At 39.9% G+C, this 25,819-nt stretch overlaps 1 protein-coding gene across 1 annotated transcript in view; it reads left to right on the top strand.

Annotated features, from left to right (window-relative positions):
• myh15 (myosin heavy chain 15) overlaps window positions 1–25,819 on the top strand; it is a 149,645-nt gene that overhangs the window by 10,925 nt on the left and 112,901 nt on the right. Inside the window, exons 3-11 of the mRNA XM_062974863.1 lie at window positions 3,483–3,586; window positions 5,482–5,625; window positions 7,401–7,557; window positions 11,239–11,266; window positions 12,668–12,761; window positions 15,277–15,297; window positions 19,198–19,290; window positions 25,450–25,513; window positions 25,598–25,696. Coding sequence (XP_062830933.1) covers window positions 3,483–3,586; window positions 5,482–5,625; window positions 7,401–7,557; window positions 11,239–11,266; window positions 12,668–12,761; window positions 15,277–15,297; window positions 19,198–19,290; window positions 25,450–25,513; window positions 25,598–25,696 — 804 coding nt within the window. The remainder of the gene's footprint in view (window positions 1–3,482; window positions 3,587–5,481; window positions 5,626–7,400; window positions 7,558–11,238; window positions 11,267–12,667; window positions 12,762–15,276; window positions 15,298–19,197; window positions 19,291–25,449; window positions 25,514–25,597; window positions 25,697–25,819) is intronic.

The following is a 25,819-nucleotide window of genomic DNA, read 5'->3' as shown; positions in this document are numbered from 1 at the left end:
CTCTCAGATTTTGTAAAAAAAACAACAAAAAAACCCAACATTTTTATTTAGGGTTGTCCCATTTTCGTGGAGGTCATATGCCACTGCCCAAAGAATGTGGAGAGCTGCCTGTCTGTCCTCTTGCTGTGCTGCAAGTGAAGCCAACATTGTACGGGACATCCAATAGCTTGAATCTGATCCCAAGGACATGAAGATGATGTGTTGTAACATCTTTGAATGTCTGAACTTTCAATTTGAGGTTGTTTGGTTCTTGGCATGATGCAATTTAGAATAAAATGCCCTATAAGTGAGTCCTGTGTGGGTTAAACCAATAAGCAAATTTGACAAGAGGGAGAGAGCAAGACATAAAAATGACTCAAAGTTTATACCGCTTGTGTGATCCAGGAATGACACATTTTGTTCAGAGCTTGGAAAGCATTACAGTCACAGTTCTGAGACCCACCACTAGTCATGGTTACAGTTACCTTTTTAGATTTACACTCCTACAGTTACCTTTTAAAAAAGTAACTGAAAAGTATTTTATTGTTTTACAATAAACACACTGGGATGCTACATCCCAATGTGCTACAAAACACATGTAAAAATTAAGCCCCCAAATTCTATAAATATAAAAGTAGCTATAAATACGAAAATTGGCAAAAATTAAACGTTCCCTTCATCATGTCAAAAGTGTAATGCAGTTTAGCTATCGTTTAGTTTCTGAGGGAATGTAATTATTTACATGTAACTGCTACCATCAAGATCAAATTTTATTTGAGGACAATGAGAAGTACACCCAATGGAGTGGCAATAGATCAGTTTGCAGACATATCATTGAACTATTGCTAAGTCTGAAGCAACCTTAGTTTTTTCCTCCTTAGTCCAGAGTGGACAGGAGCTTTGTGTGATAAAAACCTGATGCTATAAATGAAAGGTCATAACTTGCAGGTACAAATTGAAAATTACAGCTATAAACTGAAAGTTATAAAAGTCATAAAAATGTTCAGCTATAAACTGAAAACTATCGGATTAAAAAATTCACTTAGTACTCATAGCAAAGTCTGTTGCTCAGCTTCAGCATCTTTAATTTCTATAAAATTGGGAGAGCCCATCCTCTGCAACTCTCTAAGGCCCCTTCTACACTCCATATAAAATCTAGATTATCTGCTTTGAACTGGATTATAAAGCAGTGTAGACTATATAATCAAGTTCAAAGCAGATAACCTGGGATCAGATCCTGAGATATAAGAACAGTGTAGAAGGACCTCAGTTCAGCAAGACCATCCTGATTAATCCTCTGCCACGTCCTGCCAACCTGCATATTTGATAACAAGCAAATGTGAGTAGATAAATAGGAACTGCTTCTGCTGGAAAAGGCAAAGAGATGCTCCAAGCAATCTTACCAGCCACATGGAAGATAAAAACACCACCCTGGAGCCAAAAATGGGCACCGCCTCTAGAAAGCAGGAAATTAAAGAGAAGCCTCTGCCTTTGTTTGTATGTCTCATTTGTATTTGAATGAAAAGGCATTGAATGTTTGCCTGTGTAAAGGCTGTAAACCATGCTGAGTCTCCTAGGGGAGAAGAGCGGAATAGAAATGAAGTGTATTATTATTATTATTATTATTATTATTATTATTATTATTATTATTATTATTCATTTTATCTCTCCTCTCACGTGGCCCCTTCCTGCTCAGATTACTATAGCAAATTAAAAAATGTCTCAAAAGTCCAAGTTTAGCCAAACATGTGCTGCAACAGATGCCAGCATATCCCAAATCTAGAGTGAAATCAGATCCACAAAATGTGGAGTGCATTGTAAACACCTGTCCTGCTGAAGCTCAGTGAAGAATCTCCAATTGGGAGCCTGCCAAAAAGGTGCTCCAAAGGCATGGCTGGACAACAGGAGATTAATCAACCTCTTGGAGGGGAAACTGATTGCCCTTCACTATCACCTTTCCTTTGTTTTTACCCTCTATGCCTCTGGTGATGCACATATCTGCAGGAAATGGGGGAAAAAATCCTGGAATGAAGTTTGAGGCCAGGTTCCGTGCTTAATGTAATGCTCTTCCTGGCCTCAAACTGGTTCCAAGCATGGTAGTCTGAACACTCTGGGCCCTTTATCTCAGGTTATCTGGCAGTGAGGACTCATATGTTCCAGATTAAAGCAGATAATCTGGGATCAGATCCTGGGATAAATGGGCAGTGTGGAAGGGCCCTCTGGCAACAAAACTGGTTTCTTCCAAACCAGTTCCAAGATGGGTTATAGTGTCAGGGTAGAGGTGCTCTAAATCAGAAGGTGAAGGCTGAACATTGTCCCAGTCAGTGTAAACTATGGTTAATTTATAGCTACATGGTAGAAATGATGCAGTTTGACTCCACTTTAACTTCCATGGCTCAGTACTATGGAATCATGGGAGTTGTAGCTTTACAAGACCTTTTGTAAAGAGTCTTCATGTCCCACCAAACTACACATCCTAGGTTTCCATAGCTGTATTAATTTTAAATGCACCCAAAATCAAAAGCTGCAGCCTCTCCTACCTTGAGCTTGCTTCCGCATTAAGAACTTATTTTTATCTTACACACACTCCAATGTTACTTAGTCACACGTATCCCATTTGTCATCTGTGAAATGCTTGAAGGTATGGCAGAGCTTGGAAATAATACTTTTTTGTACTAACACCAAAACTCCTCCAGCCATACTAAAAATAAAAATAACATGAAATCCAAAAACAAACTTATACAAGCTCCCAATATGATTATAACAATACTTTCTTACCTCAATGGGGTTTTTTAGACATTACTGGTGTTTTGAGAAGTTAGGAAAACAGTGCTCCCCCTCTATTCTGCCTTGGTCAGACCACACCTGGAATACTGTGTCCAATTTTGGGCACCACAGTTGAAGGGAGATGTTGACAAGCTGGAAAGCGTCCAGAGGAGGGCGACTAAAATGATTAAGGGTCTGGAGAACAAGCCCTATGAGGAGCGGCTTAAAGAGCTGGGCATGTTTAGCCTGCAGAAGAGAAGGCTGAGAGGAGACATGATAGCCATGTACAAATACGTGAAGGGAAGTCATAGGGAAGAGGGAGCAAGCTTGTTTTCTGCTGCCCTGCAGACTAGGACACGGAACAATGGCTTCAAACTACAGGAAAGGAGATTCCACTTGAACATCAGGAAGAACTTCCTCACTGTGAGAGCTGTTCGACAGTGGAACTCTCTCCCCGGGGCCGTGGTGGACGCTCCTTCCTTGGAGGCTTTTAAGCAGAGACTGGATGGCCATCTGTCGGGGGTGCTTTGAATGAGATTTCCTGCTTCTTAGCAGGGGGTTGGACTAGATGGCCCATGTGGTCTCTTCCAACTCTACTATTCTATGATTCTATGATTCTATGATTCTTGTCTGAAATTAAGCATTATTGCATTAAATCATTATTATTGTGATGTCAATGATGTTTGTAAATTATGAATGTGTTTGCATTACCATGAAGAAATCCTTTTGTTTTCTAGGGAAGAAGAAATGCTGGATTCCAAATGATAAAGTAGCTTACGTTGAAGGCGAGATAAAAGAATCTGCCGATGGCAAAGTCACTGTCGAGACTGCAGATGGGAAGGTAAGGAACCTCCACCCTGTTTGATTATCAGACATAATGGGAGCAGAGAAACAGGCTTTAATACAGACTAGAATCACGTAAAACAAAAGAAATTGCAATTCAGGGAATGGACAGGCTCACATAAAACAAAACCAAAAAAAAGCCATACATGCAACTTGAAATTTCAGTGCTGTTATCATCACAAGTGATCCCATTGGTACAACTGAAGGAGGAAGCTGAGGAGAGGTTTGTGTGAAAGCCAACATTTCTCAGGGGTTTGAGCGTTGGACTTGGAAATTGAGAGACCAGGATTTAAATTCTCATGGAGCCATGAAAACTTACTGTATGACCTTGGGCAAGTCACAGTTGCTACCCTCTCTGAACAAAATTTGCCAAGAAAACCCTGGCTGATGGGATAGTCAAGTTAATTAGGATTGTTGTTGTGTTTCATTTCAGATGTAAGTAAGTTTAAAGGTAAAGGTTTTCCCCTGACGTTAAGTCTAGTCAAGTCTGACTCTGGGGGCTGGACATCATCTCCATTTCTAAGCCAAAGAGCTGGTGTTGTCTGTAGACATCTCCAAGGTCATGTGGCCAGCATGACTGCATGGAGTGCCATTACCTTCTTACGGCAGTGGTACCTATTGATCTACTCACATTTGCTTGTTTTTGAACTGCTAGGTTGGCAGAAGCTGGGGATAACAGCGGGAGCTCACCCCACACAGTGGATTCAAACCACTGACCTTTTGGTCAGCAAAATCAGTAGCTCAGCGGTTTAACCCACTTTGCCACTGGGGGCTCCCATTTCAGACTTAGGGTGACCCTAAATCTAAAGTTTAGGGCAGGGGCTAGGTAAATGACTGGAGGGCCACATCCGGCCCACAGGTCTTAATTTGGGAACCCCTGCCTTAGGGTAATCATAAGTCAGAAATGACTTGAAGGCACACAGCCACAGCAATGGCAACAGAAGTTTGTGTTTTCAGCCACTGCGTGTTCAATCATTTTCTATACAGACATGTATTCTTTGAATTCATGGCATAGAGCTAAACTGGAGGTGTGCAATCTGTGACCCTCTATTTCAGGGGTCCTTAACCCTTTTTGCTCCATGGATCCCTTTGTCATCCACCTGAAAAGATCCCTTCTTAGAATGTAGTGGCAGATAGTTTTATGACACTCAATATCGGCATGTCTTTAAATTATCCCCTAAATGGGTGCAAACAATTTTTTGAGATATGCAACAATTGTAATTCATTATGAAAGGAATGCTACTGTGATTTATTGCATGCATTCATAAATAAGGGAAATGCTAAATTTCAGTTAAAGGTCAGAGAAAATAAAAATAAGGTGTGTGTGTGTGTGTGTTTTGTTTTTGTTTTTAAAAAAATCAAGCTCATGGGCCCCCTAAATCTTTCCACAGGCCACCCCTGTTTAAGAACTCCTGCTCCAAATGATGATGAGTTACTGCTTCTCTTGTTTTTCTTGCCACCAACCAGATAGTCTAGGGCTAGTGCTTGCTTTCTTGATTTGTATAACACTTCAAGCCCAGACTTTTTTTTTACCCAAGCTGGGGAAAATGGATGGTATTTTGCTTATCATATCTGTTCTCTATGTTTTATCATTTCACGTTTTTATCTTTCAAGATAGCCATTGTCCTCACAGGGATCTTAAATCCATGCTATGGCTGACAACAGTAGATGGCAAAAATCCCAACAGTTTCAGCAACAGCTTCCTTTTGATAGCTGACATTCCCAAGAGATCTGTCATTTAAGGCTGCTGAAAACTGTTTCATTTTCATTTCCTCTTCCTGGCATTTCAGTTCTGAAAATAGACCTTTGCATTGGTTTATATTTAAGATGAGCTCTCTGTTCACTCTGGAATAACAGTTTAGTGGAAGTGATGCCATTTGTTCTTTCTTCCAGACAGTGACTGTGAAGGAAGACGATGTTCAACAGATGAATCCTCCAAAGTTTGACATGATTGAAGATATGGCTATGCTGACCCACCTCAATGAGGCTTCTGTGCTCCATAATTTGAACCGGCGCTATACAAACTGGATGATCTATGTAGGAGTCATTTGTTGCTTTTTAATTTTAAAATACAGCAGTTGATTATTATGTGAGCTTGTTGAATGTGGTTGCATTTATACACAAAGAGCTTTCAATACCATAGAATTGCTTTGGAGAACCTAGAAAATGCCTAGAGAGCTGTTCGCTCTAGGCTGCCAGTTCTGGTAGAAGTTGACATAGAATTTTGCTGAAGGCTTGGAGAAAGCCCTTCTCTAGGCATTTTCTAGGTGCTCCAAAGGAATTCTATGGGATGCTTTGTCTGGAAGCCCAAGGCAAGCTTTTTAGAAGCTGTGTTGTGCTTAAATGCCTTCAAATCTGTCTTATGACAACCCTACCATAGGCTATTTCTGACATGATTTATTCAAGGGTGTAGGTATACCATTGCCTTCTTCTGAGATGGAAAAATGTGACTTCTCTCACATCAGTCAGGCCCCATCTACACTGCCATATAATCCAGTTTCTGAATCCTGATAATTTGCTTTGAACTAGATTATATAATAATGTAGACTCATATCATCCAGTTCAAAGCAGACAATCTGGATTCAGAAACTGGATTATATGGCAGTATAGATCCAGCCTCAGTTGGTTTCCATAGCTGGGTAGGGATATGAACCCTGAACTCATGGCAATCTAGTCTATCACATAAATCACTACACAATTTTGTCAATCAGATGTTTTGCCTACTGTGAAAAAGAGAAATCAATATGTTAAAATTTAAAGGGATGAAATAAAAACATATTTGCTTTCTGCATCCTAAAACTATACAATGGGGAAGATAATTTCTAGCCCCTGGGTCTAATACAGTCTGCCAGGTATGTAGTTATGGGTCCAGGTACTTGTCCCTTCTGGAAGGGACAAGTACTGTTTTCTTCCTGTTTGGCAAACTTGCTAAAGGTTTTTTCTATTTAATTCCATTTTTAGTTCAAAGAATGAGGTACCTTGGTGCAGAGCATAGTTATCGGGTACACAGGGATGTTTACCCAGTCTGGGGCCCTCTATGCATGTTTTAATTACAACTTTCTGAATTCTCCAGTCTTGCACATTTGGAGCATCTCAAATTGCAGGAGGCTGGCACAGCGGGAATCTGGAGAGAAGCTGTACTCCATGTTTAATCAATACTAGTTCCTATGCAAATGCTGTAAATATACTGCATACAAAATTGTATTGTTGAAGGAAGCCCCTTGGTGTTGCAGAACCAAGCTTGAGTATATTAAGGGATATATCCAGGCACACTAAACGTTGCTGTTGCCTGCTTCATTTATTGCTATATATAATAGCTGGCTGGCCTTTCTATTGTCCAAGACCAAAGCATTGAACATTCCTTATCTTGAATTCCAAAATTTGAAACACTCCAAAATTATCCACCTTGGTGGCTGAGATACTGACACTTTTGCTTTCACATGGTCCAATGCATACAAACATTGATCCATGCACAAAATTATTTAAAATCTTGTGTACAAAAATTGCCTTTAGACAATGTTTTTAAGGTGCATATGAAACATAATATGAATTCAGTGTTTAGATTTGGGTTTATGTCCAACATATCTCATTACATGCATATATGTAAATATAAATATTTCAAAATCCTGCATTCAACACATTTCTAGTCCAAAGCATTTCAGAAAAGAGATGCTTAATTTATATCTACAGTGGAAGTGGCGGTGGGGAAGCCTTGGAGCTGCAACTAATCACTTTTTTAAAGGCAGAGGATTTCCAATTGTTTTTTCCAGTCTTTGTTAATGTTATTTGTGGTCTCTTTGTTTACCATCTAGACTTACTCAGGTCTCTTCTGTGTGACAATAAATCCTTACAAGTGGCTTCCCGTCTACAAGTCAGAAGTCGTTGCTGCTTATAAGGGCAAAAGACGCTCAGAAGCTCCCCCTCACATCTTCTCCATTGCAGATAATGCATACCATGACATGTTGCGGAGTAAGTAACAATCTGTAGTCACATGCTTCATATTTTAATCTTGCTTGCTGAGAAAAATGAGCAGAATTGGTCACACATTGGGGGAAGAGCCCACCGGAAACAGTGTTCTGTAAAGAGTGAGCATTCTGCTGCAGACAAGCACAACTATGAATTTTAGAAGCACTCACATTTGGGATAAAGAGTATGGAATTGCTTTCTGTTGTGAAAATATAACTGATCTCCTAGGAGAAAGAGGAGGAGAACAGCTGAGATGATTTTTAGTGATGATCGGCATTTACCAGACACAATGCTATCATTGAGCTCTACTCACATCCCTGAATGATGAGAAGCTCCACAGATAAAACACAAACCTGGATTTGCTTTCCATTGAAGGACATCATTGGGTGCAAATGACTTTTTAATTATTTAAGTTGATATACAAATATATAGGTTTAATTCAGATGGAGCCCCCTGTGGTGCAGTGGGTTAAACTGCAGGCGGGATTTCTGCATTATGGGTCTTAAAGTCTACTCTGACTTATGCCAAACCTATCATAGGTTTTCTCTGCAGGATTTATTCAAAGGGAGTTTGCCATTGGCTTTGGGGCTGAAATAATTGGTCAGGGTCATCCAATGTGTTTCAATACTAAGTGAGAATTTGAAATCTGGCCTAATCATAAAAGAATTAATGCTGTATTTATGAATCTGTTATTACAATACTGTAAAACTGTGTCACATTAAGTTTGTTTTAATTGTTTTTAATCATTGTGTTATATGTTATATAATATTATATTAATATCAAGTTGATAAAGAGTTCATGGTGTGGTATAGTATGGGGTAGAGTATTAGGTCTATTTTTAGTAGGAACTTTCAAGCAACCAGAAACAACATTTATCTGGCATCTACTAATTCCCAGGAGCCCCCAGTAGCACAGTGGGTTAAACCACTGAGCTGCTGAACTTGTAGACCGAAAGTTTGGTGGTTCAGATCTGGGGAGCAGGGTGAGCTCCCGCTGTTAGGCCTAGCTTCTGCCAATCGAGCAGTTCGAAAACATGCAAATGTGAGTAAATCAATAGGTACCACTCCAGTGGGAAGGTAACAGTGCTCCATGCAGTCATACTGGCCACAGACAATGCAGGCTCTTCGTCTTAGAAATGAAGATGAGCACCAACCCCCAGAATCAGACATGACTAGATTTATTGTCAAGGGAAAACCTTTACCTTTACCTACTAATTTCCATAGGTACCAGTTAACAGAAGGCTCTTCTACACAACCATATAACCCAGAATATCAAGACAGATGATCCACAATATCTGCTTTGAGCTGGGTTATCTGAGTCCACACTGCCATATAACCCAGTTCAAAGCAGATAATGTAGGGTTTTATACAGTTGTGTAGAAGGGGCCTGAGAGTCAAATGTGTATGTTACTGGCTCACTTTCACGCAAACACACTAAATCCCAGGCAGCCATCAGATTAAGTTACTTGTCTTCACCATTAAGAATCACTTTCACTAACAGGAAATCCAAAACCCCTTCTTTAAACTTGTTCCATGTGGCAGGAACACCGATATCAAGTGCCAGCAGAGCTTTTTCTTTTAATTTTTTTCAGCAGAAGTGATTGTGTTTTGCATTTATGACATCTGTTCTACTCTGTTCTATCCAAATGACAGAGAGGATGCGTGGCTGTCACCAGTTCAGATTTCCCTGTCGCAATGGAGCAATGAAATAATACTATATGTAATATTATTTATATATGCAATATTACCTTTCGCTGGACTGGGAGCCTATTGCCAGTTTCAGCACATCATATTTCTTCCATCAGAGGGCAGTGCTGATGCATGCCTGACATCTGGGAAGCTAATATTTGCATAGCCTTAGATATTCTTCAAAATTACCAAGGGATTTTGGGAGCCCATTCATTTATTTTACAGAATAGAAGAGATAGCCTGCAATTTATAAATAAAAAAAATTAGTGAGTAATGCATTGACCTATGATGCAAAGACACGCTTTGTGCATTTTTGGACCTAGCTGAGCTTTCATGATTGTTAATATGTGTGTATGTGTGTGTGTATTTAAAAGCAAAGCAAGATCTACAGCGATGCCTGGCAAAGTAATATATTTTGTTCCCTAGATCTTTGCAATTATATAAGCCTCTGCTTGGAGAGGCATGAGATTAAAGAAGCACAAAAAGTCATCCGTCTTCACTTTTTCCAGCTTAGTTTGTCTTGAACTGACTTGGAATTTATTTTCCTATCGGCTGTGCATAATGTTGGCTCCTTTTGTGTAGAATGGCAGAACAAGGAATCGGGTCCTCTGAATCTGAAACACTGTGTTTTGCAAATGAAATACTGCTTTCATGGTGCGTTTTCATGAAGTTCCTTCTTCAACTTCAAGTACTTCCCAAAAGCGGCCATTCTAGACAGCTGCTGGAGGAATGTTCCCTAGCTAGACCTTCACGGTTGATTTCCTTTTAAATATATGAGAGAGAGTTTATCCCTAAGAAAACCAAAGGAAGGATTCGTGGTGGGTTTCTACTGGAAAAAAATGGAATCCAGGTTAAACAAGAGATACTATTGCACATACCTATTGCATTCTCCTTCCCTGTGCATGCCCTAAAACAGCTCTAGAGGTCTGGAAAACCCCAAAGAGAGTTATTGGGGATGTAGAGGGGGAAGTAGAAGTTATTGGGGATGTAGAGAAACCCCCAGTGGAGCATTGGAGGGGGGGCGGGCGCTGCTGAGCTGCTAAACTTACTGACCAAAAGGTCAGCGATTCAAATCTGAGGAACAGGGTGAGCTCCTGCTGTTAGCCCCAGCCTCTGCCAACCTAGCAGTTCTAAAACATGCAAATGTGAGTAGATCACTATGTACTGCTCTGGCAGGAAGGCAATGGCACTCCATGCAATCATGCCAGCTACATGACCTTGGAGGTGTCTACGGACAAGGCTGGCTCTTTGGCTTAGAAATGGAGATGAGCACCAACCCTCATGAGACTTAATGTCAGGGGAAAACCTTTACCTTTACTTTTAGAGGGGAAAGAGATCTGTTGCAATTGCCATCTTGATGGTGGATTTAGCCTAAAAGGGAGCCCCCAACTGTTGAAATTTGTTCCAAGTGAACCAAATCCTTCGGTTTAAATGCAAAAGGCGAAGTTCCGCTACATATCCACCATGTAGTATAAGAAGAGAACAGGTGAAAGAGAAACCTGTAACATAACAGGATTAGAAATCCTCTAATCTGAATGTCTTTCCTTGACGGTGTTTTCCATGTCACAGCGTCTTTGATATGCTAATTACCCCTAACCTGTCAAAATCCCTTCCCCATTTGCTTCTCTTTTCTCACTTCATTCTTGCTTTCTTTGAACAGCCCCATGAATTTCAAAAACAGGCATTACTTTCAGGATTTCTATCCAGTTAAATCATTTTTCATCTGCTTGGGATGGAGCCGTGCAGTCACCCACACAGTCAGGAGCTGGAGCTAAATCTTTAGAAAAGGCCCAGTAGGAACTGGTTTTGCAAGCATTTGACCAAGGCATTTAAGAATATAGAAAATGAGAAATTCTCCTTGCTAAGGATTTGTAAGGATTTCTGTGGTGTTTCATTTTTCTTCGTATAAGAAATTTCTGTTCCAGTAAGACTCCGTGTTGTGCATATGTAGTAAATGCTCTTAAGGCTTCTCCCCCCACCCCCTTCTCTCTCACAGATCGGGAAAACCAGTCCATGCTGATCACGTAAGTGGATCTTTTCAGACTTATTTCATTTTTAATTATTTATTAGTAAGCATCATAGTCTGCCTTTCCTTCAGTGGGTTTAAGGGCTATGCACATGGATTTCTTCCTCTTTACTTTGTTCCCACAACAAGCCTGCGAAGTAGTTTAGATGAAAAGAAAGTGACCAGCCCAAGATTGCTTAGTGGATTTCATGGTTCGGTGAGGACTGATTTAGACACTGACTCTCCCAATTCTATTGCATTAACAATGGCATCACACTGGTTGTCACATACTTCATAAAGTGAGCCTTTATAAGTAGTTGTACTCATGTATGCATCTTGAAATTTCAGTTGAAAAAGTTACCCAACAAAACAGGGTTGGGTTATACATGGGTCAATGTAAGTATTGTACCCTCTTATCCAATTAGGAACCACCCACCTCTCTTGGTACACTTGCAAAAGGCCTTTCTAAATGTTTGAGTAGGAAAATGATGGTATTGGTGTCCTGCAAGGTGGTTCTGGTGCTTTCTTCCTTCTGTGAGTCCATCAGACAGGCCCATATCCTGGGACCTGTCTCGGTTTTTACCGGAAGTGTCCAAACGATGCCTCCAGTGAAAACGAGGTAATTCAGAACAAGCCAAATTGTTCCAAATTAATTTGATACCCCATTAGATCCAGGCCACATTGTCTAATGTGGTATTGGGCCTGTGGTGACTCATTTCTGGGACTACCCGGGGGTGAGTCCCCACAGCCATATAGCTTCTTCAGGCTTCCAAAAGCCTGGAGGAGTGGGATGGCACCCACCCCCTCCCTCCAAGCCCCCAATTCCACCCTAAAAGTTAAATAAAACATACCTGGCCACCTGAAAGACCTTTATGAGAAACTGAAGAAAGATAACCAGACAGAAAATAAAAAAAAGAAAGAAAAAACCAAAGAAACCTCACTTCCATTCACCTGAAAGTGAAAAGATGGATACTGGACAAGCCACTCCGAATCTCGATAAGGTGGATGAAGATGAAGACGAACTGGGATAAACATAAGGAACTGAAGAATTACAGCAAGAATAACAAATGTGAAGAAATGAAACAGGTTTTTAAGACCTGCTTTGGCACAGATTTTAGTCCTGCCTGGAAGCACCCTGAGAGTTGGATCTGAAGAGCCCTTCAATGAGTCCCAAAGTTCTACCTTTGATTTATGCACAGGTCTTATCAAAATCCATAATTTTGTCCCCAAAATCTGCCCTCAACCTATAAATGAGGTTGACTTATACATAGCACTTACTGATCACTTCCAAGCATTTCAGATAAGGGAAACTCAACCTGTAGAAGTTAAATGATAATACCCTTTAAAGAACTATAAAGGGACCATTCTGAGTGCATTGTAAAACTTGGGGTGAATAATATGACTTTCTTTCTCTCTGTAGTGGAGAATCTGGTGCCGGCAAGACTGTGAACACGAAACGTGTCATTCAGTACTTTGCTACGGTAGCAGCACTTGGTGAACCTGGAAAAAAGAATGTAAATATTCAAACTACTGTTTACCTCTTCTGTGTAAATAAGTACTCCACAGGTAGAACGTCTTCTAGCTGTCTGTCTTCAAGTCACTCTAAACGCCAGTTAGTACAATAATTAATCACATAAGAAAGACCATAAGGCATATCTATAAGACTTCAAAGTGATTCTGGCAATGCAGAGATCATGGGCTTGTCCCCAGCGAGTCTGGTAGTTATTCATCAACATACCACCCAGAGTTTCAGGTGACAAAGATCCATTAGGCTTGTTTTTCATTTTGTTGCATTATTTTAATTTCCATATCATCTTTATCTATGACTTCTAAGGCTCAGAAGTCTTCAGATTCTTCTGGAGAAGGCTTTGAAGGTGCAGTCATCCTGTCTCATACAAAAATTTCATAACAGAGCGAAATGACATGATTTTCTATTTGTAACTCTCCTAGGCTTTTCTCCAATTTCTTCTACCTTTAAAAACATTGTATTGATTTTTCATATCATAAACCAGGCCCTGTTATTACAGAGTGTGGTGGAGACTCCATCTCTGGAAGTTTTCAAACAGAGTTTGAATGGCCATCTGTCAAGAGACCTTTGATTGTGTGTTCTGCATGGCAGAGGAATTGGACTGGGTGGTCCTTAGATCTCTCCCAACCCTGTGGTTCTAACATAAATATAGTTGCAAAGCTAATCCTGTTAAATTTAGCTGGATTATGTTATAACATGTTCATCCAAAACCATATGTTTTGATGAAGTGCCATAGATGAAGTTCATACTTGATGATAAGAGCATAAAATATAAAGCACTTTCATATTATACACATATACTGCTATGATCTCACTTTCACATACATTCCATAGGAGGAAGCCATGGCAGTTAAATAGTATCATATTGCTATATAACTGTATAATGCAAATGCAAAAGAGTGATAGTTACAGAATGATGGTCTGTAATCTTTCTTCTCACCTTATGAGTTTTAAATTGTTGGTATGTCCATCAGAGCCAGCTTCCAAACTCTATTCTCAGTACTCTTCATTATTTCCACTTCAGCAGAAAACAGCATCAATAACATCTCAGTGAGGGAGGAAAGGTGGTATCCAGTATCTTCTGACTGATAGTTGTCAGGAAATGACCCAAGTCCCCTCCCAGCAGTTATGACCTGATATCAGGATATAAATATGTTTATTTTGATTTTAATCCAGAAAATGTTTTGAGAATTCTGAAAACTGTATTTTGTACAATCTATTGAGAATATGGGAAGTATTTATAAGCCTGCCTTCAAAAAAAAAATCCAGGGGGCAAGAAATGACTGCTATATCGACATGTTGTCTAAATATGTCCTAGAGTTAGAACAATGCCATAACTGCTCTCACTTGTCACTGCATCTATAGAAGTGGGTTTTAAACATTCTGCCACATATTTTTCCTACCTTTTCCTTCCTTCTTTTTATGTTGAAAGAGATTAACACAGCTACTTCTTTGAAAGTAGTTCTGCTGTAGTAGTATAGGTATGATGCTAGCTCTGTTAATGCTGAGGGTCTCAAGTGTCCTATTTTCTATGGGAACCACTCCCAAAGTCTCATCACATTTCAACTTACTACAATGCAGTCTGAGCCCTTCCACATGCATAATGGAAGACTTTCTTACAGCGACACCAGAGGCACTTCAAATGGTCAACTTCTGGTCAAAGGAAATTTACCACAATGCCAAGTTTTTCACTTTGTTTGTGGTTTTTTTATACATTATAGATGTATTTTCAATTTGCTTCTGATGTGATAAATAAATAAAAAACCCATATTTCAGGGTGGTATGGGATGCCCCAAACTCTGTATTCGAGAGTTGGCACCAATTGTGCTTCCGCCATGCTGACCTTGAAGCATGTAGCAATCAGGCCTTACATCCCAAATGCCAGGGAGCCAATTGTAGGCTGACCATCATGTGATTTGCATGGATTTTGGATTTCAACAAAATTTCAGATCTTAGGGGAACACTAAGGATATTATTTAAAAAGATTAGTATGGCTTTACATAGGATTACCTCATCTGCAGAAAACCAAGCTAGGCCATATGGAGCACTGGCTCTTCTCTTACTCACCCATTGGTAGGAAGATTGGTTGAGGGCCCACTTTCAGCTCTACTCAGAATAAAGTATGGTAGTGTGGAAATTGACTTAAGGAGCTCCTCATTTCCAGAGAGTAGGAATGGGAAAAGACCAGAATTGTCTGATACCATAGGGACCACATAAGGGAGAAGAAAGAGGGATGGGAATTCAGAAAAGTGTTATTGAAGCTGGAAAGAAAATGTGCACATGATTCTTTGCATGGATGTCAGTTTTTTGTTTCAACACAAAAATATTTTGAGAAATATCTATGGAAAGCAGTCTGGTTAAACATGAAGCTGCATTGCTTTAGAAACAAATAAACAAAAACCCTGCAAAAATCACAAAAAGATAAATGTGATCAAATGATAAGTTGGGTGTCTTTAGACTTCCATTACCTAATTTTCTTTTGTAAAACCTTTCCTTTGACAGCAACCAGCCACCAAGACTGGGGTAAGTAAATGCTCCTGCTCTTATTCTATTTGTATTACATAACTTTTCTGAAAATGAATGACTGCTATTCACAGCCTCTCTCAACTGCATATTCTTTGTGGATGCTGAAATGTATTTTCATCACAATTCAAGAGCCAGTTCACAATCATAGGGTTGTGTGGTAAATGTGGCTCTGAAACTATTAGCTGTGAACTACTCTGAGCATTTTTAGCTTTCTTGACCAATTCTAATACATCTTTTATAGAGAGTGATTCTCACCTTTTATGTGTGTCATCCAGCTGAGAAGTTATAGGTTCTGCTGATTTCAGCTGGAGATTGGTAGAAGGTTTCCTTCTGCTAATGAAATGTTTTTGTATATGTGTCCTTTATACAACCTGCCTCTTTCTTTCCTTCATCAGTTATTTTATATGTGTTTTATAATATAATGGCAAAGAAATGTTTTTCACAGTAGCCAGATATCAAATGCATATGTCAAAATACAATAAAGTGCTACAGTCTTTCTAGATGTCAAGCAGTAACAACCATCATTTAAATTTATTTCACACAACCATGCAGCTAAGAATAGGAGAGGGAGAAATAAAAGGGGCTCAAAACTCATGTAAGAGTATGCAAGGTAATAAAAATTAGTTTAAAAAAAAAGAGTATGCAAGGTGAGGTGGGTGAGCTCCTTCGAAATGATTTGACAAAGCTGAGTCACCAAAACATGTAGTTTTGGGATTTAGGAATTATCACTCAGAAGGGTACTAAATGACTGCAAAGAAATATTAAGATAGCTATTGTTTTTGAGCCCTTGGGGGTATTAAAGGCCAGCTGCAAGCTATCCTATGTAGACATACCTAAGTGTATACTATATTATCCACATGGAAGGCACTTTTAAGTATTCATTGTACCTAAAAGCGTCATCATATAAAATTGTTTCAATGGTAGCACATAATTTCCCATTCTATGGAAATATTTTTTAAAAAACAGTATGTCTGCCAATGTTGAGCCCGCTGCACCATAAAACACTTCATGGGTCCCTGCACATAATTATATTTTTATACACCCAATGCAAATATCACAGGACATTTCCATAATATGTTGTTTCTCCCCAGTGATGCTACATGTGGATTGAAAAAAACCATCAGGAAAATGTTTGTACGCCATGTCTTCCTCACTATGAGCTAATTCTAGATTCTGAACACTGAACGCTATTTTCACTTCCTCACTGAATTGTTTCCATATAATCTAATGATTATGTGTGTATAGAGCTAGACAGGCATGGATGACTGCTGCCCTAGCTGACTTATAGAGCAATCTTATTACACCAGTTATGCTGCTGTCTATTTCAGTTCGTGTGCAATACAAATTCACTAGTTGTTTTCTTCCTAAATAAAAAAAAACATGCTAGAAGCCCCCTCCCCCCAAAAGATGAATTTGGAGGCATTTCAGGTTCATTTTAAAGAGATTGCAATTATGTGGTAGTAAGAGCTCAAAAATGGAGCATGATTGTGGTCCATGCACAGACCAGGAAGGGAAATCCAGAAAATACAAAAACTGCCTTAAAACAGTATACAGGTCCATGACATCCCTGAAAACACCATCAGTGGCAACAAATTAGAAACACTATTGACAAAGATATCCATGTGCTGTCTACAAACAGGAAGCCAGTGAACTCACATTAAGTGGGGCATACCCCTAGCATAAAACTCTTATGTCCATAAGCAAATGGATTTTATAGCACTTAGAAACTGATATAGCAAGTTTGGTAGCATAAGTTGGTACATATATTTGTGTATCCATATCCAGGGGGATCTTATAGAACTTGGAAACTGAGAGAATGAAGTTGATAGAATGGGTTTTTGTAGACATAGGTCTACTTCCTCCAATACATGAAATTAAATGCTAAGGCAGTGGTTCTCAACCTGTGGGTCCCCAGGTGTTTTGGCCTACAACTCCCAGAAATCCCAGCCACTTTACCAGCTGTTAGGATTTCTGGGAGTTGTAGGTCAAAACATCTAGGGACCCACAGGTTGAGAACCACTGTGCAAAGGCCTTTATAAGCAGAGTATGTGTGTGAATACACATAGGCATGCTAAAATTGTGGGTATGGTGATGAGGTGACAAGGTCAGTTTTAACTATCCTGTAGTGCTTGTCATTGCCCACCCATATCTGAGTCCCCTAGAGGGAGACAGGGCGAAATACAAATGAATTATTATTATATATCTTATTAATCTCCTTATGATCTGCACAAGCACCATTTGGGAGTGCACCTTATACAACTATACAGACACAGAAAACATCAAGATTCCACATGATTTCCTGGGAAAGAGGTCTCATAGACATCACAGAGACTGAACATTTATCTTTTTCCAGCAACCAATGATACACAGCAAGCATTGGCCAGTTGAAGAATGAAATGATCCCAGGGCAGCTCATATGTGAGGGTCTGGCAAAATGAAATATAATCATATGTGGAACAAAACCATGTTTTACTGAGTACATGAGATATTAAGTAGGACATAATATGAGCCAAGGCAAAGTTAGTTCATAATCCTTGATGACTAAAGTATACCCTACAGTTCTTCATCTTAGCTATTGTCCACTGGAATCCTCACAATGTACAAGATATAGCCCTCAACAAACTGGTTTCCTGGGTTGGACTCTGACTGGTGTACCATGTGTGATGGGACTGATTATTTCATCTTTCCTGATTTTCAATACACTTTTCCAGTTTCTCAGTACTGACATTTCCCAGGAAAAAAGGAATAAAAATCACCCACCCTAACTAACAAAGGAATAGTTTCTCAGACATTCAAAGATTAAAATATTATTTTCTATCCCTTCAGTGTGAACTGACCTCGCACAGTCTGTTAGAGAAATTGCAACTACTGAAAGCAGGATTGCTATCATTATTTGCTACAGGCATGCTTGATCAGCTAGTAAATGCCAAGTGATTGTGTTATGCATCCCTTAAGCTGATAAAAGCTTACAAACCTGTAATCTTTGCCAATTCTTCTGAAAATTCCAAACCCCTGCAAGGAATCCTAGCGGGGTGGAGCACCTTACATTTTACATATGCATTTACATGCCTGGTTTAGAGGGACATTGTTGTTGTGGATCTTCAAATAGTGAACTTAAGGGTTTACCCAACAAAAACAACACGTTTTATTGATTAGCCCATCGGCCGTATCAAAACATTTAACACATAGACATACAGCATACAACCAGATATTAAAATAAACAGTTGTTTAGAAATAACTTGAATAACAACATTTAAACTAAGTTTCTGCAACTGAGTTAAGCCTGGAGGGTTGGAAGCATTCCACTATGTGGGTATTTTGAGTAAAAGAGTTTAGGTGCAGCAGGACAGGGAAATGATCAATGGCAAACTTGGGCTTTACCCTATCATAAGGCTTTCTGTGCAAGATTTATTCATAGAAGGTCTGAGGTGGAGGGATGCTGACTTGGCCAAAGCCCTTGGTGGTGCCGTGGGTTAAACCCTTGTGCCGGCAGGAGTGATGACTTGAAGGTTGGGTTGCTGACCTGAAGGTTGCAAGTTCAAATCCAACCTGGGGAGAATGTGGATGAGATCCCTCTCAGCTCCAGTTCCATGTGGGGACATGAGAGAAGCCTCCCACAAGGATGGTAAAAATATCAAAACCTCTGGGCGTCCCCTGGGTAATGTCCTTCCAGACGGCAAATGCTCTCACACCAGAAGCGACTTGCAGTTTCTCAAGTCACTCCTGACATGAGAAAAAAAATCCAGTGAGTTTTTGAACCCTGGTCCCGCAGAGTCCTGTTTCAGCACTCAAAGCACAATGTCATGCTGGCTGCTACAAATTCCTCAGGCTTTTCAGTGGGAGGATCTTAAGTACTGAATTATACTCTAAATCTATGTTAATCTTTGTCATTGTCAGGGAACCTTGGAAGATCAAATCATCCAAGCTAACCCAGCCCTTGAAGCCTTTGGGAATGCCAAAACCTTGAGAAATGACAACTCCTCACGCTTTGTAAGTATCCCTTATTGCTATGGCATGTTGACAGTCTGTCTTCGATAGTATATTTATAAAACAGGAGAGGCAGTGACTGAACAAGACACACAACAATATCTTTAAAGATTGTTGCTTCTGGCCCATCTCTCTGCCCTCAATTTTTTAGTAGTGAAATAGGAGAATGATTTTAGGGTGTGTTGCAGCCAGTCATCCTGCTATTATTTATTGAAACATCTTCACTCAGAGTTCTCCAAATGTGATACTGGCTACTGTTCAGCCTTCTGCACCATGGATTAATTCATGAGATAGTTGGCACACTCTCTGCCTGCAGTTGGGGAGCTGACATTTTACAGATTTCTTAATGCACATATCTGCATATTGGTACCAACATAAAAGGATTCTAGCAAACACTGGAGAACAGTGAATTGAGAGTGTCACCATGGTCTCACCATGGTTTCTCCCATTAGCCATGGGCAATCCGTAACCCTCAAGATATTGATGGACTGCAACATTCTCAGAAAAATAATTCCTGCTGCTCACAAGGATCATACAACTCCCTTGCGACAGCAGCTCCACTGGCTGCCAGTCTATTTCTGGAAATAGTTCAAAGAACTGGCTTTACCTATGAATGATTGTATAGCATCAGTCCTCTATTTCTCTCTATATGAGCCTGTCCAGGATCTGAAATCCTCAGGACTCGCCCTTATCATGTTCCCATCATCTTTATAGTCACAATTGGTGAGGAACCGAACTAGGGCCTTTTAAGTGACTGCTTCCAAGATGACTAGTAGCAGGCCAACTACTTAACACAAGGACAGAGTTTTAAAATACAGTTATAACTGCATGGATTTAAAACTGCTTGTTGCCATTTTAATTGCATACTTTAAAGTGTTTTTGAATGTTGATGACAGTTTAATTCCATTTCAGTGTTGATCATCTGCTTGTTTTTAACTATTTGCTTGTCATTTCTGCCTTTCTGACTTATGGTGACCCTGAGGTGAACCTCTCACAGGGATTTCTGGGGCTGAAAGCATGTGATTTAACTAGAGCAGTGGTTCTCAACCTGGGGTCCAGGAGCCCTGGGGGGTTGTGAGGGGGGTGTCAGAGGGGTGGCCAAAAATAATAAGAAAACACATATTTCTTTGGCAGAGAAGGCTGAAGATCTCTCAGCCTGTGCCAAATTTGGTCCAGATTCATCATTCTTTGAGTCCACAGTGTCCTCTGGATGTAGGTGAATTACAACTCCAAAACTCAAGGCCAATGCCCACCAAATATGTCCAATATTTTCTGTTAGTCATGGGAGTTCTGCGTGTTAAGTTTGGTTCAATTCCATCATTGGTGGAGTTCAGAATGCTCTTTGATTGTAGGTGAACTATAACTCCCAGCAACTACAACTCCCAAATGACAAAATTAATCCCCCTCAACCCCCCATCAGTATTCAAATTTGGGCGTATCAGGTATTTGTGCCAAATTTGGTCCAGTAAATAAAAATACCCAGTGGTTTTCTATTTCTGAGCAGAGAATCAAACCCTTGTCTCCAGAGTTGCAATCCAATCTTAATTCACTACACTACTGCAATTTATGAGCTGCCTTGGGTCCCAGTTTTGGGAGAAAGGCAGTGTATAAATGAAGTAATAATATGGGATGAATTTGCCTTATCTGAAGTGCTTGGAATAAGAAGTGTTCCATATTTTGGATTTTGGAATACAGTAGAGTCTCACTTATCCAACACTCACTTATCCAACGTTCTGGATTATCCAACGCATTTTTGTAGTCAATGTTTTCAATATATCATGATATTTTGGTGCTAAATTCGTAAATACAGTAATTACTACATAGCATTACTGTGTAATGAACTACTTTTTCTGTAAAATTTGTTGTATAACATGATGTTTTGGCGCTTAATTTGTAAAATCATAACCTAATTTGATTTTTAATAGGCTTTTCCTTAATCTCTCCTTATTATCCAACATATTCGCTTATCCAACGTTCTGCCGGCCCGTTTACGTTGGATAAGCGAGACTCTACTGTACTTGCATACATATCATGGGATGTTTTGGAGATGGAACTCAAGTCTAAACATGAAATTATGTTTCCTATAGACCTTATACATATAGCCTGAAGCTAATTTTATGCACAATATTGTATGATCATGCTATGCATGAAACAAAGATTAATTTCACTGACCATCAGAAAGCAAAGGTGACACTATCTCAGTCACCTGGATGAACAATTGCAGATTTTGGAATTCTGGATAAGGAATGCTTAACCTTTAAGAAGGAGGAGAAAGAAGAAAGCAAGCAACAAGATAAATGAGAAATATATATGGAAGGTGTGATCTAAAAAGATCATGATAAAAGCCAATGAGGTCCAGATGAACTAGATGTCCCAGCCTTTTCCCCAGCAGATGCAGGGTGGATATCTGTGTTGGTGGCTGGGGATGGTGATAGCCAGTGCAAAGCTGCATGACTGCTGTTGTACTATCCTCTGTTCATAAAACAGAGCACAGCCCAGTGTCAGTGAAGCACACAAGTCAAGTCTAACAATCCCCAAGGGACGTGGCGAAAGCCAGCCGGTTGTGAAACGACAGAAGGGAATTGTTGTTCTAATTCTGGCATGTGGGACACAAAGCGTCAGAAACCATAGGCTGTCTCTGCAGATTGTCTGCTCATGTACCTCACAGGGAGTGCAGCAAGCACAGCCGCATCTCCAGACACCTGCAAATTACACCAGCTACTGTGAGCAGATTTTATATATATTTTTAATCTATACTTGCACCTGTGGGATGATTAAGCTTGTCTTCTTAAAAGGAATGTGTAAACGGATCTGAATGCATCGGTGGCATCATTTAGCTAGCCCACTTATTGGAAAAGTAATATCTAAAACAGGAGTGGGAAATCTTTGGCCCTCCATATACTTTGGACTCCATCTCCCATCATCCCTTCCCGTATGCGGTGCTTGGCATGGCTTGTGAGCACTGTAGGCTAAAGCACTTGGGTCTGAAGTCTGATTTTGGAAATCATTGAACATTTTACCCCAGTGGCACAGTGGGTAAAACTGCTGAGCTGCTGAACTTGCTGACCCAAAGGTCGGTGGTTCGAGTCCACAGAGCAGGGTGAGCTCCCACTGTTAGCCCCAGCTTCTGCCAACCTAGCACTTCGAAAACATGCAAACGTGAGTAGATCAGTAGGTACTGCTCCAGTGGGAAGGTAATGGCACTCCATGCAGTCATCCCTTGGAGGTGTCTATGGACGACGCTGGCTCTTTGGCTTAGAAATGGAGATGAGCACCCACCCCCAGAATCGGACCCAACTAGACATAATGTCAGGGGAAAACCTTTACCTACCTCGAAGAACTACAATAATCCTGAGTCACGCATTGATAATGCTGACTGGTGGATTTAGAGAATTTCACTCCAAAAGAGAAGTTTGCAGGTGCAGATCTAAAGTATCCAAAAAAAAAGAGACACCTGCTAATTCTTTTTATGAACCTTTCTGCAGGTCACCCTGGCAGATTGTTCTATCGCTACAACAATGTTTATTTAAAATACATGTATGTAGGAGAAGCTTCTTTATTAAACTTTGCCTTGAATTGGTGGAACATAAGAGTTTTGCTGAATTGAACCAAAGGTTTATGTACTCGAGGATCCTGCTTCTCACAGTCACTAGCCAGTTGCCTATGGGAAGCCTGGAGGCAGGATGCAAATCGAATAGCACCCTTTTGCTCAATGTTCCCTAGCAACTGGCTTTCAGAGGTGTGTTCCCTAGCAACTGCCTCTGAAGCCAGAGGTAATATTTTGCCGTCATGACTAATAGCCACTGATAGTTTTGACCTTGATGAATTTGTCTGATGCTTTTTGAAAAGCATTTAAAGTGATCATTATCACCATTATCCCCATGCAATGCAAAACCAGGGTGTCACGCCGAAGGGCAAGGAAGTAACAGCAGTGCACCCTCAAAAGAGGCATTTGCCTCTCTCCAAAATGTATTTTTGCTTTTGTCCCCAGGTTTCTGGCATTGCAGTAAATCTTCAGTTGAACATTTAGAAATATGGTCTGCATCTACAGTGCAAAATTAATGTGGTTTGACACCACTTGGGTTAATGCTATGAAATCTTGAGAATTGTAGTTCTCTTTGGCAGAGAAGGCTAAAAGCCTTGTAAAACTGCAACTCCCATGATTCTATAGCATTGAGCCATGGCAGTTAAAGTAGCGTCAAGCGTCAATTCTACACTGCAGGCACACCCACAGTTTAGGCGTCCAAAGTAAAAGAAAAAAAGTTACCAAGGTAATGATAACACAACAAGTGTAAGAGTTCTAGGTGTGAATGATTTTCCATGTTCCATTCTTTGCAATGCAATGCAATGCAAAAAAAAAAAAAAAAAAAAACCTGGGGTGAAGAAGCAGAATCCTTATTTTAAGGGAAATGCTCTCACCACCACCACTATCTCATAGCTACTCCTCTGTACATAATCTTCTACTTCTCTGCATGGTCCTCTATTTCTTTACTTAGTCCCCTCCTTCTAAATGAAAAGCTCCAAAGGTGGAATCCGTATCTCATGGAGAAGTTCCTCCAGCTGCCTGGTTGTTTTGGCTTCCCTTTTCAGCTCAAGCATATCCCATTTGAGAAGTGGCAACCACAACTGTATACCAAGTTTGTGGGCACCTCATACAGAACTATTGAATCATAGAGTTGGAAGAGACCACATGGGCCATCTAGTTCAACTCTCTGCCATGCAGGAAAAGGACAAAACTAGTGTTTAAAAGCCTCCAAAGAAGGAGCTTCCATCACACTCCAAGGCACTGAGCTCCACTCTTGAACAGCTCATGGTTATAACGCTACGGCAATAGTGGTAGTTTTATATTTGACCCATTTTCTGGTTTTCAATTGGCCTTTGAGAGAAGCCATAATTCCCACTAATAACTGTTGGAATTACAAATCATGGCTAAGTGAAAGAAGAAGGCAAAGTTTTCAAATTCCTCCTTCATGGGAGGTGAAGAGCAAAGAAAGGTTGTGTAGATTAAGCATCCCTTATCCAGGAGTTTTGAAATCCAAAATTCTCCAAAATCCAAAGTTGACCACATGGGTAACTGAGGCCCCATCTACACTGCCACATAATGCAGTTTCAAACTGCATTATATGGTCAGTGCAGACTCAATAATGCAGTTTAACTACCTTATATGAATCATTATATGGGCCAAAAATGGTGAACACTTTTATAATGGTTCAATGTACATAAATCTTGTTTCAGGCACAATATTATTAAAATATTGAATAAAATCATCTTCTGGTTATGAGTATAAAGTGTATATGAAATACAAATGAATTTCATGTTTAGACTTTGGTCCCATCTTCAAGCTATCTCATTATGTAACTACAGTTATACCAAAACCTGGAAAAAATCCAAAACACTTTTGGTCCCAAGTATTTTGGATAAGGGTTAGTCTGCATGTATCAGACTAAGAATCAGCCAAATTCTTTAATGGAGCTCTCTGTTTTAACACAGAATTTGGAAATGTTACTCTCTTTGATGATGGATCTTAGCAATCCCTAGCCAACATGATCAGTGGATATGTTAGCTGGAGGATAGTGGGAGCTGTAATTTCTAAAAGTAACCTTTCCAGGGTCTGATAGTGTGATAGTCAGATAACCTTTATCATAGTATAGCAAAATTCTAATAACATATAGACTTTTCCACCCTGGCCTGGGAAGACTCCCAAGGCTGAGAAAGCACTGGCAAAGACAACGCACTGGTGTCTCCTTCCTTACTTCCTTCTGTCCCTTTTCTTTCTCCCCCTTCCCTCCAATGGTAGCATACAACCTTGGTGCCAATTCTCCACACATGTCTCCTCTTATTTAGGTCTCGTGGCCCACTTTTGGTCTGCGGCCCACAGGTTGGGAACCACTGCTCTAAGGTGCTAAAAGAACCTTTTGCATAGTAATATGCCAGACTAACGCACATGATATATAAATTGCCTGTATGCACATTCTATGTGTATTTGTTTTTTTTAGTATAGATAGTGCAGCTTGTAAAATACATTTCTTGTAATATTTATACGAAATAATATTACATCCTTGTAGCTCCCATTTATCTATCCAGATAACATATATTATTGGATTGATTAAAAATATAGCCTATTAACTCACAGATGTCTGTTATCTTTTGTACAAATTGTAGGGCAAGTTTATCAGAATTCATTTTGGAACCACGGGCAAGTTATCCTCTGCCGATATTGAAATCTGTAAGTGACATACTAATTAAATAATTGACCAAATCATTTAAGTAATATATTCTGTCTAAACACTTGAACTTTTTTCTCAACTAGATCTCTTAGAGAAATCCCGAGTTATTTTCCAGCAACCTGGTGAAAGAGACTACCACATCTTCTACCAGATCTTGTCAGGAAAGAAAGCTGAATTACAGGGTAAGAATAAGGAAACACATGGTATGGGGACGTTGACAGATGGGATATGTAGGTGAATAGAAAAGTCATGCTAATTCATTATGAAGTATCACATCTGCAGAATATAAGTGATCACTTGCAGAA

The sequence above is a fragment of the Anolis carolinensis genome, chromosome 3 (genome assembly GCF_035594765.1).
Source record: "Anolis carolinensis isolate JA03-04 chromosome 3, rAnoCar3.1.pri, whole genome shotgun sequence".
NCBI lineage: Eukaryota > Metazoa > Chordata > Lepidosauria > Squamata > Dactyloidae > Anolis > Anolis carolinensis.
Note: the sequence above shows the minus strand (reverse complement) of the source record. Positions and strands in the feature narration are given on the sequence as shown.